The sequence below is a fragment of the Colletes latitarsis genome, chromosome 2, assembly GCF_051014445.1.
Source record: "Colletes latitarsis isolate SP2378_abdomen chromosome 2, iyColLati1, whole genome shotgun sequence".
NCBI classification, from domain to species: domain Eukaryota; kingdom Metazoa; phylum Arthropoda; class Insecta; order Hymenoptera; family Colletidae; genus Colletes; species Colletes latitarsis.
In genome coordinates this window covers 12,409,884-12,427,245 of record NC_135135.1, presented here as the reverse complement: position 1 = coordinate 12,427,245, position 17,362 = coordinate 12,409,884, and the positions used below count along the sequence as shown (strand labels likewise).

At 34.8% G+C, this 17,362-nt stretch overlaps 1 protein-coding gene across 24 annotated transcripts in view; it reads right to left on the bottom strand.

Annotated features, from left to right (window-relative positions):
• The window catches only part of Lap (phosphatidylinositol-binding clathrin assembly protein lap), a 65,421-nt gene that overhangs the window by 41,804 nt on the left and 6,255 nt on the right, over positions 1-17,362 (bottom strand). For all 24 annotated transcript variants that reach the window (XM_076783337.1, XM_076783349.1, XM_076783345.1 and 21 more), the window contains exon 2: positions 2,559-2,701. In XM_076783337.1, coding sequence (XP_076639452.1) covers positions 2,559-2,701 — 143 coding nt within the window. The remainder of the gene's footprint in view (positions 1-2,558; positions 2,702-17,362) is intronic.

The window sequence follows — 17,362 nt, the reverse complement described above, 5'->3', positions numbered from 1 at the left end:
TGGAAATAACTAATCGAGTAACGAAACTTTCGCAATTGACTTTTCTGAGTAGCCTGTAATATAAATATTAATATCGAGGAACACGGTTAAAATGAATTAAAAATGTAACGAAACTACTTGGGGTATCTTCTGTAGTCTGAGAAAGACGAACGAAACGAATTTATGGGACGACCTAATACTTGTTCATTTTTTTACTTCAATTTGCATATGTTTCTCGTTGAAAAATTCTACGATGGAAAAAAAGGGGCTTTGGACAACATTATTAAAACTTTGGGAAAGTACAAAGTCTTCGACACAGAACAGTTTGTCGATGTGTGGATATTCCAGACGTCATGTTACGAGGCAAGTGTCGCGTTACAACAGTTGCCAGGTGACCCGAGCGTAAATTTCACACACAACTTCCACGCTACAACCTTTAGCCAAACAGAATTTAAAGTAAATGAATAAATATATGACTGGTCAGCTTAAGATACCAGGGCAGTATACTAAAAATAATACAAACAGTATATTACTATGCACAAAATTGATGTCATACAAAATAATTTTTTAGTACATTATTTTTGCTTTCATTCTATGTAAAATAAACGAAAATTTCAATAGATACATTTCTACAGGTATAGGGTGTTCGGTCAATCCTGGGAAAAATTATAATGGGCGATTCTAGAGTCCAAAATAAGTTGAATATTGAGAATACTAATTTGTTGATGGAGGCTTCGTTAAAAAGTTATTAACGTTCGAAGTTCCATCCGTACTGAATTTTTTTCTCGAAAATGTGTAGGATTTCAAGGGTATGTGTAATGACCAAAAATGATTGTAATTGACCCCCAAAAATTATTTTTAGTTGATTTGAAATTTTTTAATTTCGCCAGAAAATTTCTGCATTTAGTGAATTTTTTTCTTGAAACTGAGTAGGAATTCGGGGATATGTGTATTCACCGAAAATAATTGTAATTGACCCCCACAACTAAAAATAATTTTTTTAGGACGATTTGAAATTTTTTAATTTCGCCAAAAAATTTCTGCAAAATATGAATTTTTTTCTCGAAAGTGAGTAGGATTTCGGGGATATGTGTATTCACCAAAAATGATTGTAATTGATCCCCACAACCGAAAATAATTTTTTCAGAACGATTTAAAATTTTTTGTTTTCGACGAAAAAATTAGGCACTAACCCCTGTTGATTTTTCTTAAAAATTCGTTTTCCATTTTTAATAAATTTAGTTGGCGATGTACAGAAAAGTTGTATAATACTTTTTTGTAGGTATCTATGAGCTCTACTTCTCTGCTAAATTTCAATGAGATATGTTCACTATTGTAGAAGTTATGGCTGTTTGAACATTGGACCAATTTTATGGGGTTTTCCTCATTTTGCGGAGTCAAGAAATAATTTTTTGAGTATTTTTGAAATTTCTACATATTCTTTACTAAAATACGCGTTGTTCGCTTTTTGAAACATTAAAATCGTCCAATGCGTTCCGAAGTTATGATGTTTCAAAGATTCACATGAAATTTCAGGGAACCATTTCAGGTCTCAGATTATATTTTCGATAAGGAATTTTTTTCTCGAAACTGGGTAGGATTTCGAGGGTATGTCTGTTGACCCAAAATGATTATAACTGACTCCTGCAACCAAAAATAATTTTTTTAGAACGATTTGAAGATTTTCAATTTTGTCGAATTTCAGGAGAATCGTCATTCATGGTCAGACATTCTATTTTCGGTAAGAAATTTTTTTTTTTAAAATGCGTAGGATTTCGGTGGTATGTCTATTCACCAAAAATGATTATAATTGACCCCTGTAACTAAATATAATTTTTTTAGTGTGATTTGAAATTTTTTAATTTAATTTTTTAATAACTTTTTAACGAAGCCTCACTCAAGAAACTAATAGTCTCGATTTTCGTCTTATTTTGACCCCTAGAATCTCCCATTAAAATTGTTCTCATGAATGGCCGAACACCCTGTATATATTACTAGTCACTGTCGAATATAACAAAATTCTTTTAATCTAAATGGAAAGATGAGAATGTAATAGACTTGTTCGAATAAAAAAAAAAACTATTGATTATACAGTTGGCATTTAATAAACGATACCGTGTACAAATATAAGCGATCCCCTCTTGCCGCTCCACAATACAGCTAACCAAACCTCCTTAAGACTGAATCGAAGGCTAAAAATTACTGCAAAACGAATCAGCTAGGAAAAGTATGCACTCGGCGAAGAACCATTCCCGGATCTGTTGCCATTGAAAAGTCGAGATTCCTCGAACGTTCGGTACGCGGTAAAGCGCAACAAAGAACGAGCCTCGAATCGCCATAATAAAAAAAACCAATTAATTGCAGAGCAGAAGCACCGTCGTCTCCCGTCCTTCGTATATTTTTTAACCGAATCAACCTTTGCCGTCCTATCGTTTCCAAGCTACGGACTCGTCGCGAAGCAAAGAGAAAGAGCTTCGTCTGATTGCCTCTAAGGAGGCCACTTATCGGAAGAGCCCTCTCGTAGCTCCTGAATCCTGTTCTGCATTGCAGATACACGACCAGGAACGAACGGTCTTTACCTCATTGCCGTAACAGAGCATATGGTGCACCGTGATCAAAGCTTTGAAAACGACCGTCCAATTTGTGTTCTGCGACCGTTCTATCAGCAGGTTCGCCAGCTGTGGTATCGACACATTCGGCTCGTGCGTGCAGTGGAGTAAATCTGAAACGAGAAAAAGGAAATGTTTCCATTAGTCGCTGTTCCCCTGTTTAATTTGCGTCGCGTTAACCGCCTGGTCGTTTCGATTTTCGACCTCGCGCTATTTCCGATATCGTAATAGGCGATCCGGTCGCGCACTTTCTTGTTTTCGAAACGCGAGCAGGCCCGAGAGCGTTCTTTTGTAAATATTTAAAAATGGAGTCACGCGATCGCGAACACGAGTTTACACAAGTTTCGACCGCCATTTTTCGTGACGTCCGATGCCCCGGTGACTAATTCTCGACGAATGGACGACCAACGCGGAAATTCTTACGGAATTATTCGTTCGTCGAATATCGTTGGAACGACCGTGAAATATTATTCGAATATTTGGAACTTGAATTCTTAACCACTAAAAATACTTAACGCCGTTTTCTTATGTTAAACGTGTCCTCGGCGTTTGTTCAAATTGTATTACGAAAGATAGAAAAATTCGATAGTTCAACGGTGTATTTATTTACTTTCGTTGTAACCGATTTTGCAACAGGTAAGTTTAAAGTGTCACTTTACGTGATTTGAACTATCGAATATTTCTTTACTTTACTCTATAATTTAATTTTTAAAAAATACTGTATTCTCGATTATTTTTTTTTAAAAAATTCAACCTGATTTTTGCTAGATATTATACCACATAAATCTGCTGGTTGCTTCGAAGACTTTCTCTAGGAACGTCAATTAAAAGAAGGTTATTCGCTGTCTGTTCTAGTTAATTTCCAATAAAACGAGCCGACAATTCGCATCTGGACGGAGTTTTATCGGATCCCTTTCCTCGCCAGTGAAACGCGGCAATGACAGAAGATATCGCGACCGAACGGAACCGTTTAATCTCTATTGTTTTTTCCTTCTCGACTATCAGCGTCTTCGAGTTCTCGACGGGGAAAACTGTACAATAAGCCACTAATTGAAAGAGCAAAGTGGCAACCGATTCTGCACGTGTTGTGCATCGATAAAATGTAAATCGTCGACGCGAATCGATGGCTCGTCCGTAAACGAAGAAAAACAAGGGAGAAGAGCGAGAACCAGTTTTCGTCGCTGTTTTTGTCCACGTGACTCATAATTTTCAACCGTGGTATTCTTACTCTACTCTGAGCCAACGTCGTGAAAAAAAAAAAACGTTCCCTTTGATGGATCCAACGGTCGATTTACCAGAGCTGAAACATCTTTCTTAGAAAAGGAACTTCTGTCGCTTGATGTCAAAGCTGAGTAAGCAAACTCGAGGGAAAGAACCAGAATTAACAGCTCGGAATGGCGCTAAGAAAAATATATACTCTAGATCTGACTATTTGAAAGCACAGAGCGTGGGTTGTCTGCTAGTTTCTGCTTTCTGTAATTCGCAATGGGCGGGGCGAGGGGGCTATTGGCGGTGAAACGATACCGGGGGCGGAGCAACGTGTTGTGGTGGGGGTATTGCACACCGATGACCTTCAGTGGCCAAAATCTACGGCACAGACACGCCGCAGATACCGACGGATTCAGTTTCAACTCGTAACCCAGAACCTTCGATGCATTAGCGTAGCAAATAGTAACCAAATTGAGATGTCGAAAGACATCTTTATATTTCTAAATAATTATTAAAAAAAAATATTTAATACGTGAAACAGATAAATTTAACAATCTTACTTCTGTATTGGAAATCTAAAGTTTTCGAATATATTTCTCCAATCGATACCGAATATCTATGATATACGAATTTGGATTTGAGCTTTAAAGAGGTACTTGCAAAGTGTATGCTGCGTTAATGTCAGATACGAAAATTAGGAAAAGTGCAACTGACTGGTGAAGGCTTAAATATCGCCAAACGGTTTTGCAAGCGGACTCTAAAAATACCGTGGAAATCGGACCTTCGCCCCGCGGCTCTGAACAAGTTAAACTGAAACGCCACGTGTTCCTTCTGTTTACAAAGAACAACCAGTCCTTAGTTCATTCGATAACAATTATTTCCCGTTTCGCTTTCGTCGTTCTGCGCTCTAGATCTATCTGCACACTGGATAAGATATAAAACGACGTGCAAAAGTTTCCACACAATTCCTACGTTGTTTCATTATTACTACTACATATCAATACAGTAAAATTCCGATTATACGGTATACTCGGGACTGGGGCAATGTCGGAAAATCAAATATGGACTTTCAATGGGGTTTTTCTCACTTTACGAGGTTAAGAAACCATTTATCGAATATTCTTGGAATTTCTAAATATTCTTCACCAAAATACGTGTTGTTCGCCGTTTGAAACATTCCAATCTTCCAATCCGTTCAGGAATTGTGACATTTTAAACATTTGCATGAAATTTCGTGGAAGCATTTCTGGTTAGAAATTATATTTTCGGTAAAGAATTTTTTTCTCGAAAGTGCGTAGGATTTCGAGAGTATGTGTATTCATCAAAAATGATTGTAATCGACCCCTGCAACTAAAAATAATTTTTTCGGAATGATTTGAAATTTTTTAATTTTGCCGAATTTATCCACCTTCCTGAATTTTTCTCTCGAAAATGCGTAGGATTTCGGGGGCATGTCTCTTGACCAAAAATGATCCTAATTGATCCTCTTAACCGAAAATAATTTTTCCAGAATGATTTGAAACTTTTTAAAATTTCAGGGAAATCGGAATGTCTGGATCAGACATTGTAGTTTCGATAAAGAATTTTTATCTCGAAAGTGCGTAGGATTTCGTGGGTATATGTAATGACAAAGAATGATTGTAATTAACCCTCTTAGTTAAAAATAATTTCTGCACCTGTCCCCTGTGAATTTTTCTATAAAATTCGTTTTCCATTTTTAATAAATTTGTTTGACACTCCACGGAAATGTGTTCATTGCTTTCTTTCTCAAACATAAGTTCGTCCCTCTTCGATTTCCGTTTACATACCTCTCGCAGCCCGTTTTACTCTGTCTCGTCATACTCTAATTCAATGTTATTGAAAATTCATCTTCGTTTTCCCTCTCTAAAGCGTAGCTAGAAAAGCAACCGTCCGGAAACTTTCGAACGCCACTGCGCGTACAGTGACTAGCAAAAGTGTAAACAACGCGATCCACGTTCAAATTAGAACGTCACCGAGATAAAAATTATTAAAAGACTTCTGTAAAATTTCTAGGTATTTGCAAAATTCGTTTCTCAGAAAGATATTAGAGAATTTTTTATTTCAAGTTCATCTTAGCTAAGTACTTCGATCCAATATCTCGTGTAGAGTACTCTGTTGTAAATCTTGGTCCTTTGTACCTTATTGTTCAGCGTAGATTGTATGTAGTATTAAAAATTTAAATAAAACATCGCGTTGCGTGCTCATACTATACACTTTTGCTCGTAACTGTATATTCGATCTTGCACAATTCGTTCGCGTCGTTCGATTCGCGCAACCTGAAAATACAGCCGGTCGTGATTTCTTCATGCACTTGCGACCGTGCCTGTTTATTTTCAGAGAAGAAAGTGCAACGAGCACGATCTGCCAAAACGCCGAAGACCACGCACTCGACCTTGTCGCGCTTCCTCTTCTAATAATGTCCTCCCAAACACGAAGAAACTATCACGGTTGCGTCCCATTCAGTAGCGGCGCCGCCCTATTTGCGACGAACAACGAAAATATCCCAACAGTGGGAATATAACGAATTGTATAATCGCGTCGAGATGTAAGTGAATTAATCCTCTATAGCCCAGCATACCTATTATCTACATTTGTTAAGTCTGATTTAATCCCATTATCAATATATTCCAATTAAGATATTAAAGCAACAGTTTGATCTACAAACGATAGGTATAAAACAACTATTTTACAGTATTTCACATTGGAATAAAAACGGTTAATAGTTCATGTTTATTAAAATTTATATCTCGTTAGGTTGTATTGTATATACAAGGTGTTCGACTACCCCTGGGAAAAATTTTAATGAGGGATTCTAGAGGCCAAAATAAGACGAAAAGCAAGAATATTAATTTGTTGATTGAAGCTTCGTTAAAAAATTATTAACGTTTGAAGTTCAGCCAGTACTGAATTTTTTTCTCGAAAATGCGCAAGATTTCGGGGGTATGTCTATTCACCAAAAATGATTGTAATTGACCCCTACAACAGAAAATAATTTTTCCAAAACAATTTGAAATTTTTTTCCTCCGTCGAAAAATTTCACACATTCTCGAATTTTTTTCTAGAAAGTGGGTAAGATTTCGGGGGTATGTATAATGACCAAAAATGATTGTAATCGACCCCCGCAACTGAAAATAATTTTTTCGGGACGATTTGAAATTTTTTTTTCGCCAAAAAAAATTTAGACATTACCCCCTGTCGATTTTTCTTAAAAATTTGTTTTTCATGTTTAATAAATTTATTTGACGCACTACAGAAAAATTGTCTAATACTTTTTTGTAGGTACCCATGGGCTCTGTTCCAGAAAAAAGTTTCATTGAAATATATTCACTATTAAAGGAGTTATGGCTATTTGAAAATTGGACCGTTTTTATGGAGTTTTTCTCATTTTGCGGCGTCAAAGAACAACTTTCGGAATATTTTTGGAATTTCTACATATTCTTCAGTAAAATACGCGTTGTTTGCCTTTTTAAACGTTAAAATCGTCCAATCCGTTCAGGAGTTATGGTGTTTTAAAGATACGCATGAAATTTTGAGGAAGCATTTGTGGTCATAAATTACATTTTCGATTAGGAATTTTTTTCTAGAAACTGCGTAGGATTTCGAGGTTATGTGTATTCATCAAAAATGATTGTAATATAGCCCCACAACCAAAAATAATTTTTTCAGAATGATTTGAAACTATTTGAAATTTCAAGGGAATCGGAATGTCAGGGTCAGACATTGTAGTTTCGGTTCAGAATTTTTTCCCCGAAAGTGCGTAGGATTTCGTGGGTATGTGTAATGACAAAAAATGATTGTAATAAGCCCCTCTAGTTAAAGTAATTTTTTCAGAACGATTTGAAATTTTTTAATTTCGTCTAAAAATTTCAGTACCTACTCGAATTTTTTTCTCGAAACTGTGTAGGATTTCAGAGGTATGTGTAATGACCAAAAATGATTGTAATCGACCCCTGCAACTAAAAATAGTTTTTTCAGAACGATTTGAAATTTTTTAATTTAATTTTTCAATAACTTTAATGAAGCCTCAGTCAAGAAATTGATATTCTTTATTTTCGTCTTCTTTTGGCCTCTAGAATCTCTCATTAAAATTTTTGCCAGGGGTGACCGAACACACTGTATATGGTGAGAAATGACGAAATCGGTCACGCAATTTTGCACGTTCTTCGTCAACGGCGTAACAAGTGGAACTGAAGCCCTGGACGGACGCCGTGGAAAATCAATAATCGACCCTTCGCCAAGGGCGCCTTCTAAGGTGGAAGAAGTACTGGAAGAGTGGAAAGGAAGTGGGTCAGTAAAGTAGACAACCTTCCATTGCGTGAATATTATTTCGACCTTCCAAAGTAATAAAAATTATTTCTTGGTTACTCATACTCGTCCGTGAATTAATTAGCACGCAAATTAAATAATGAGTGAATTAATTAAGGCTCAAATTAAATAATGTCCTCATAAAAAAACATCAGGAGCAAATTTTACATTAATTAAACTAATACTTTTTTCAGTCTCTTTGAAACTTGTTACAGTAGCCATATAAATCATTATACAATGTTTTTCTTATTATTAATTCATTAATTAATAAAGGCCGTTATAGTGAAAAGCCGTGTAACGAAGTATGAATAACTGATAACTCTTTTATCGTTTGATAAACATAATTAAAAGAAATAAATTTTGTCTGGGAATCTTTTTTCTATTTTTTTACAGTTTGTAAATTAAAAAATGATATCGAAGAAAGTCAAATTTTCCAGAGTCCACTGGTTAATACATGACTCTTAAATGATGTGAGATATTTAACAAAATTTTGATTCTTTTAACACTATATTGTAGCACTACTTTAAACAGAATATTCCAAAGAATTGGTACGATTTAAAACAAAATTTACGATTCCATTTAAGAAAGCAGTACATTTGTATTTTTCTATCTATTTTTAAAGTACAAAAATAGATGCTATCATACCATTCAACTTTTTCCTTTCTATCTTTTACTAAATTCGAGTATAACCGGTCCCAATTGCATTATGCATCCTGTATACTCGGAGGAAACAACATTTCAGCTAAACAAGAGTGCACCCCTAACTTTATCACCTAAAATTGATATACAGAGTGGTTGTCCCTATTAGCGTGCCCTTAAACGTACTTCCACACTACTGAACTAAATATTAAATAACGTGACAATAACGTACAATTTTTCTTTTCTTTCGATTAAAATATTTTTTTTTTAATGGAAATATCAATATTTGATAAAGTTATAAAAAAAATTGATTTTGTCCATATTAATGTGCCCTTTCAATGGGTACTGAACATATTAATATGCCCTCAGTTAGTGTGTGTCCGATTAATATGCTTGTATCGAACGAAGGTCTTAGCAATTAATGCTTCTTAAGCATTCGATTTTAAAACATGTATTGCGTAAGGATTTTGTTAATTATTTCATACTTTCGAAATCCATCTGCCTGAATACGAATTTCTTTGCAGACAGCCCACTTACATAACAAATTTCCAAAAATATTCTTTCAACAAAAGATCAAGGTCAGGTTGATCTCTCTGAGTGGTACCATAATTTATATTCTTAATTCTATAGAACCACAGCTAACGTCAAAAAGGAATTCAACGGTTTACCATAGTGTTATCATTAAGGTAACTTTCTACATTCGATCATCAATTATTTTATTTGCGTCAAATTACGTATGAAACTAAAACCATCAACTAATAAATTTATTAAGGAAAAACAACGGAAATAATATCACTTTGCACGACACGTTATAACGAAGAATCATGAAAGTTATTATTTTCAGTAGATCAGTAAATGCCCTGAACATAATGATAAACGATTATTAAACTTGAAAGGAACAATAACTTCCAATAACAAAACTTATAACAACGCGAACGATAGACGGTATAACAATGTATGATAAATTACGATACATCCCACGGTACTATAAGAGCGCCACTCTTTGTATTATAACTTTTAGTTGTCGCATCAATTAAAACGTTTCGATTTATGCCGTCACATGGATCACTGTACGCTCTCGAAGTTCTCAACTATTAACTGGTCCTCCGAAAACAATGGACTCCTGATATGCTCAAAGACAAAAGTCCATTGAAAATGTACAGTGGCGCGCAAAAGTATCGAACCGCGCCATTTTTCTATAATACAGGGTGCTCGGTCACCCCTGGGAAAAATTTTAATGGGGATTCTAGAGGCCAAAATAAGATGAAAATCAAGAATACCAATTTGTTGATGGAAGCTTCGTTAAAAAGTTATTAAAAATTAAATTCCAAAATTTCAAATTGTTCTGGAAAAATTATTTTCGATTGCAGGGGTAAAATTACAATTATTTTTGGTCATTACACATACCCCTGAAATTCTACCCAGTTTCGAGAAAAAAATTCGAGTAGGTACTGAAATTTTTAGACGAAATTAAAAAATTTCAAATCGTTCTGAAAAAATTATTTTTAATTGCAGGGGTAGATTACAATCATTTTTGGTTATTACACATACCCACAAAATCTTACCCACTTTCGAGAAAAAAATTCGAGTAGGTATTGAAATTTTTAGACGAAATTAAAAAATTTCAAATCGTACAAAAAAAATTATATTTAGTTACAGGGGACAATTACAATCATTTTTAGTCATTATACATACTCCCGAAATCCTACGCCTTTTAGAGAAAAAAATTGTTTATCGAAAATCTAATGTGAGGCCCAGAAATACTTCTCTGAAATTTCATGCATATCTTTAAAACGTCATAACTCCTGAACGGATTGGACGATTTTAATGTTTAAAAAAACAAACTACGCGTATTTTGGTGGAGAATATGTACAAATCGCAAAAATATTCGAAAAGTTGGTCCTTGACCCCGCAAAATGAGAAAAACCCCATAAAAATGGTCCAATTTTCAAACAGCCATAACTCCTGCAAGTGTGAATATATTTCAATGAAACTTTTTTCTAAAGTAGAGCTTATGGGTACCTACAAAAAAGTATTAGACAACTTTTCTGTAGGGCGTCAAACAAAATTACTAAAAATGAAAAAGGAATTTTTAAGAAAAATCGACAGGGTGTAGGTGCCCAAATTTTTCGACGAAAAAAAAAAATTACAAATCGTTCTGGAAAAATTATTTTCGGTTGCGGGGGTCAATTACAATCATTTTTGGTGAATAGACATACCCCCAAAATCCTACCCACTTTCTAGAAAAAAATTCTGTACGGGTGAAAATTTAAACGTTAATAACTTTTTAACGAAACCTCCATCAACAAATTGTTATTCTTGATTTTTGTCTTATTTTGGCCTCTAGAATCCCCCATTAAAATTTTCCCCAGTCGTGGCCGAACACCCTGTATATTTGAACTTTGACCAAACTCTTTTACTCAACATTATTTAACAAAATAGAGACAAAAATTTTTGAACGAAAGATGCGGCCATGATTTTACAAAGTAGGGACGAATTCTATGATTTTAGACACTGTATAACGTGTAATCGTGTTTACAGATTAGAGGCGACATATTCGGTGTAGCCCCGGGATATTAATAACTTGTTTGTCGTGAAAGTAAATTACATGAAAAAATTCATCCACTATTTGCGTAAGTTTGTTATTTACCACAAATTTCAGTTCACTATGTCGTGTACCTTTTTCAAAAGAAAAAAATTCTCATATATTGGCAATTTTTCGACTGTAGATACGAGGAAACCCTTTAATTCGGAGGGCAACTTTCTAAGCGTCTGCAATCGCGACGAAATCGATGAAGTTGACTCGTCACACCCCTTGTTTTCAATATCAGTTTTATAAATACCCGGTGAGTGCACCAACGAGAATCAACGACGCGTTTGCATCGTGGCAATAACATTTATCTTGTCTTCGTTATAGAGAAAAAGAAAACGTACGAACTGAACGGTTGTTGCAGCGTGAAATAAAGGCAGAATCGTGAAATGTACAAAAACATAATCGTTATCGAAATTATCTGAAAGTTGAAGGGGTGTGCACGCTGAGATGTTTTTCCATATTCCAAGCACGATGGGGGCGTCACCGATAACGTGTTTTGGTAAGACGATACTGAAACGAACCATAGATCGTGACGAACAAATGGATGCTGACGGGAACGTGAATTTTTCTGTTATCTCTGTTATTCGCTAAAAATTCAATCTATTCGAAAATTTGAAAACTCTTAAAAAGATCTATTGGCACAACCTTGCAACAGAATTATAATCTATTCAAATCTCTGTGTTAGAACAACTGAATCTACCTGGTTAGTGCAGTTAAAAACATTTCAGTATATTTTCGATAAAGAATTTTTTTCTCGAAAGTGCGTAGGAATTCTAGGGTATGTCTATTCATCAAAAATGATTGTAATTGAACCCTGCAACCAAAAATAATTTTTCCAGAACGATTTGAAATTTTTTAATTTCGCCAAATTTCAGGAGAATCGTCATTCATGGTCAGGCATTGTATTTTCGGTAAGAAATTTTTTTCTCGAAAATAGTGTTTAATACTTTTTTGTGGGTATCTATGAGCTCTACTTCCCTACTAAATTTCAATGAGATATATTCACTATTGTAGAAGTTATGGTCGTTTGAAAATTCGACAACTTTTATAGGGTTTTTCTCACTTTACGAAATTAAGAAACCACTTTTCGAATATTCTTGGAATTTCTAAATATTCTTCACTAAAATAGCCGTTGTTCGCTTTTTGAAACATTAAAATCGATTAATCCGTTCAGGAGTTATGATGTTTTAAAGACACGCATTTAGGGCAACATTTCTGGCCTCACATTATATTTTCAGTAATGAATTTTTATTTCAAAATTGCGTAGGATTTCGAGAGGAATGTATATTCACCAAAAATGATTGTAATTGGCCTCTACAAACAAAAATAATTTTTCCAGAACGATTTCAAATTTTTTAATTTTGTCGAAAAATTTTAGTACCTATTCAATTTTTTTTCTCGAAAGTAGGTAGGATTTCGAAGGTATGACTCATGACCAAAAATAATTGTAATTGAGCCCTGCAACCAAAAATAATTTTTTCAGAATGATTTGAAACAGTTTGAAATTTCAAGGGAATCGGAATGTCAGGGTCAGACATTGTAGTTTCGGTTCAGAATTTTTTTCCCAAAATTGCGTAGGATTTCGTGGGTATGTGCAATGACAAAAAATGATTGTAATTAGCCCCTCTAGTTAAAAATAATTTTTTCAGAACGATTTGAAATTTTTTAATTTCGTCTAAAAATTTCAGTACCTACTCGAATTTTTTTCTCGAAACTGGGTAGGATTTCAGGGATATGTGTAATGACAAAAAATGATTGTAATCGACCCCTGTAACTAAATATAATTTTTTTGATATGATTTGAAATTTTTTAATTTAATTTTTGATTAACTTTCTAACGAAGCCTCAATCAACAAATTGATATTCTTGATTTTCGTCTCATTTTGGCTTCTGGAATCTCCCATTTAAAATTTTTCCCTGGGGTTCCCACCCAACGTAGCCATAACTTCCAACCGAGTCGAATAATTGCGCGAGTCCCGAAAGGGAACGATTCGAAGGACACAGATTACCATCGAAGAAGAAAAAGGGAAGACGTGCGAAGAATCACGGGAGAAGCTCGTGGAGTGTATCGACGGAACTGGACATTTATAAAAATCCTCGACGCGAATCGTCGTACAATGCCCGAAGTAATTGTGCCGGCGAATAAAATTGCACAATTCGACGAGTCTTTGAATAGATAATTGCAGGTGCTTTCCGCGCCACGCGTTTACATATTAAACGCACACGTTACGTAAACGCCGGTCGATAATGAATGAATCCATGAACAAGTCGTTGAACGTCCGAAGGTTATCTCGTGCCTGGATGAAACGACTTACGCTACGGGACAAAAAGATAGCACGCCTTACGTGTTTCTTTTTCCCCCATATTTTCCATTGCAAACTTAAAAGTATACATTTTACTACGGCTTACAGCACACGCATATTGTATATACACTGTTAAATTTACGTTTTTCTACATATTCAATTTTAACCCATTTGGACCATACTTCTTAAAATGTAATAGTTAATAGGTATACATATTTTTGGCAAAATGTTATTATATTGTCTCGAACGGGTGAGATCTGTGATGAGGCCTGCTTCAAACAATCTTTGTGAAGATAGTCGACCATCTATTATAATACAAAGACAGTTTTATTTTAGGAACAAGCTCATATCGAATATATGCTTATATGAATTTTTTTTTATCGACCTTTTGAAACGTAGTATCCAAAATGTTTTCGAACCGAGACTTCTTTAGCATCTACCAATTCCTACTTGGTTCGTGTCGATCGTTGTAACGGTTTCGGATGAAAATTCATTACTCGTAGTAATACGTCTTTTGTAGAACGGAATAATTGTTTCGTAACGTAAAGTAACGGCTTAAAAGTTTTTCTTTTAAGGTCACAGGCGGTTGGCTACGCACAATTTTTAATAAGAAGCAGCAGTGTGTTTCAGACCGGAAAGCGTAAAGTCGAGGTACCGAACGATAGAGCGCTGGTTTTAAGCCGAGGATCGAAAAGGATTGGGATCTACAGGGTGTTCGGCCACCCCTGGGAAAAATTTTAATGGGAGCTTCTAGAGGCCAAAATAAGACGAAAATCAAGAATACCAATTTGTTGATGGAGGCTACGTTAAAAAGTTATTAACGTTTAAAGTTCCGCTCGTATTGAATTTTTTTCTCGAAAATGCGCAAGATTTCGGGGGTATGTCTATTGACCAAAAATGGTTGCAATTGACTCCCGCAACCGAAAATAATTTTTCCAAAACGATTTGAAATTTTTTTTTTCCGTCGAAAAATTTCACACCATCCAGAATTTTTTTTCTCCGAAGTGCGTAGGTTTTTCGGGGTATATGTGTTCACCAAAATTGGTTGTATTTGACCCTAGAAGCTAGAAATAATTTTTTTAGAACGATTCGAAATTTTTTTTTTCGTCGGAAAATTTGGGCATCCTACGCCCTGTCGATTTTTCTTAAAAATTCGTTTTTTATTTTTAGCAATTTTGTTTGACGTCCTACAGAAAAGTTGTGTAATACTTTTTTGTAGATACTCATGAGCTCTACCTCAGAAAAAAGTTTCATTGAAATATATTCACAAGTGGAGGAGTTATGGCTGTTTGAAAATTGGACCATTTTTATGGGGTTTTTCTCATTTTGCGGGGTCAAGGACCAACTTTTCGAATATCTTTGCTATTTGTACATATTCTCCACCAAAATACGCGTAGTTTGCTTTTTTAAACATTAAAATCGTCCAATCCGTTCAGAAGTTATGACGTTTTAAAGATATGCATGAAATTTCAGGGAAGCATTTCTGGGCCTCACATTAGATTTTCGGTAAACAATTTTTTTCTCGAAAAGGCATAGGATTTCGGGGGTATGTATAATGACTAAAAATGCTCGTAATTGTCCCCTGTAACTAAATATAATTTTTTTAGTGTGTTTTGAAATTTTTTAATTTCGTCTACAAATTTCAATACCTACTCGAATTTTTTTCTCGAAAGTGGATAGGATTTCCGAGGTATGTCTATTCATAAAAAATGGTTGTAATTGATCCCCACAACCGAAAATAATTTTTCCAAAACGATTTGAAACTTTTAAATTTAATTGTTAATAACTTTTTAACGAAGCCTCAATCAACAAATTGGTATTCTTGATTTTAGTATAGCGAAACTATCGATTTCGTCACTTTTCACACGAGCCGTTTACAAGCCAAAGCGATTAACTCCGCTATTTAAACTTTTTTACATTTTAGTGTGAAAGCACTTGGTCGCATAACTTTGTACACTTAAAATAAATTTCCTTAATAATTATGCTCAATGCTACAAACGAACAAAAAGAATCGAAACATTTTCTTTAATTTACGTCGATGAAAGAATAATAATAATTACAGATATTAAACTATTCTTAATATACCACTCGAAATTTATATTCTTGATATTGAATTATATTCGAATCATTTTGAATATGTGTTGCAACGCACAATAAGATTCCAAAGTCCCATCGCTGCTCACTAATAATGCAATTCTGGGTAGCTTCCGCTGAGATTCTGTCACTGTATCGATTGTTCCGATTCTCTCTAAGGCCACATCGATGGATGATCGCTTGTCGCTTTAAAAATAGATCCGTATGTCGATCGTCGATAAAATTTGACACGGCCAATCGTCGCGATAAACCAATGCTGTTCGTTTGATTCTTTATGTTTCTTATCATTTACCACACATTAAAAAAGTTTCTTCTTCATAGTTCACGTTAATTGTTTTTTTATTTGGTTTCGTTCATCAAAAGTAACAATAATTTTTGTACAAGAGTGTGTGCACGGAGATCGACTTTTTCGTACACTTTCGACACGTTCGAGAACATATTTACACAATAGCGTGTCGAATTTTTGTCATACGACGATTTTTGCCGCCGGAGCGATCGTTCGGAATCGAGCGGACTTAGAAACTTTCACGCATCGACCGTCCAACCGCTCGTATCCGTTTTTCGTCGATAAAGTTTACCGAACGAGGATTCTTTCCGAAGCAAGATATCTCTTTTTGACTATCTTTACTTTACTAATATTCATGTTTACATTTGTAATGCCGGATTTTAGATTCGTCAGGTCGCAAACTAAACATTTGTCGAGATCTCTCTTACGGTTAACACGCATAATCTTATGTAATGCGAGTGAAATTCTATTAACTTAATAAATATATCTTCATCGTTGGATTATTTATCTGGTAATAGTTAAAATAATAAAAAAAATATACATTTTATTTTTTGATCAATATGTATACAGGGTGTTCGACCTCCCCTGGGAAAAATTTTAATGGGAGATTCCAGAGGCCAAAATAAGACGAAAATCAAGAATACTAATTTGTTGATGGAGGCTTCGTTAAAAAGTTATTAACGTTTAAAGTACCGAGTGAGAATCACTATCGTGCGCAGATTGCCGTTCTACAGACGGAACTTTAAACGTTAATAACTTTTTAACGAAGCCTCTCTCAACAAATTGGTATTCTTGATTTTCGTCTTATTTTGGCCTCTAGAATCCCCCATTAAAATTTTTCCCAGGGGTAGCCAAACACCCTGTATATGCTCTTTTTCAGATACCTATACAAATGTTAAATCAAACTTTGTGAAAGTCCTTAGTATATTGTTCACTCTCTGTTGTTATAGAATAATTAAACCTAATAACATTTTTTATTTTCATGACAACCGATTAATACCGGTCGTGAAAGTGTTCATTACTAATTATTTATAATTATAATTACTGAAACTGTATTAGAAATTTTCCATACGTACTGTAAAACGCTGTGTAAATGTTTGGTACTGGTTACTGAAGAGTCGTTATTAAAAATTCGCATATAACTGGATATGCGTAATTCGAGGGCTGTGCAGTTTCAACTTTCGCGATTCAACGAACGATTTCAGTGTGCACGTTGATAAAATTATCGCGTAATTTTCAGTTACTAGAATCCGCATTTTACTGCTAGGAAAGCTGATCATTATAGGCATGACTAGTTTGTCTATTCCTTGCGGGGTAAGGGGAAT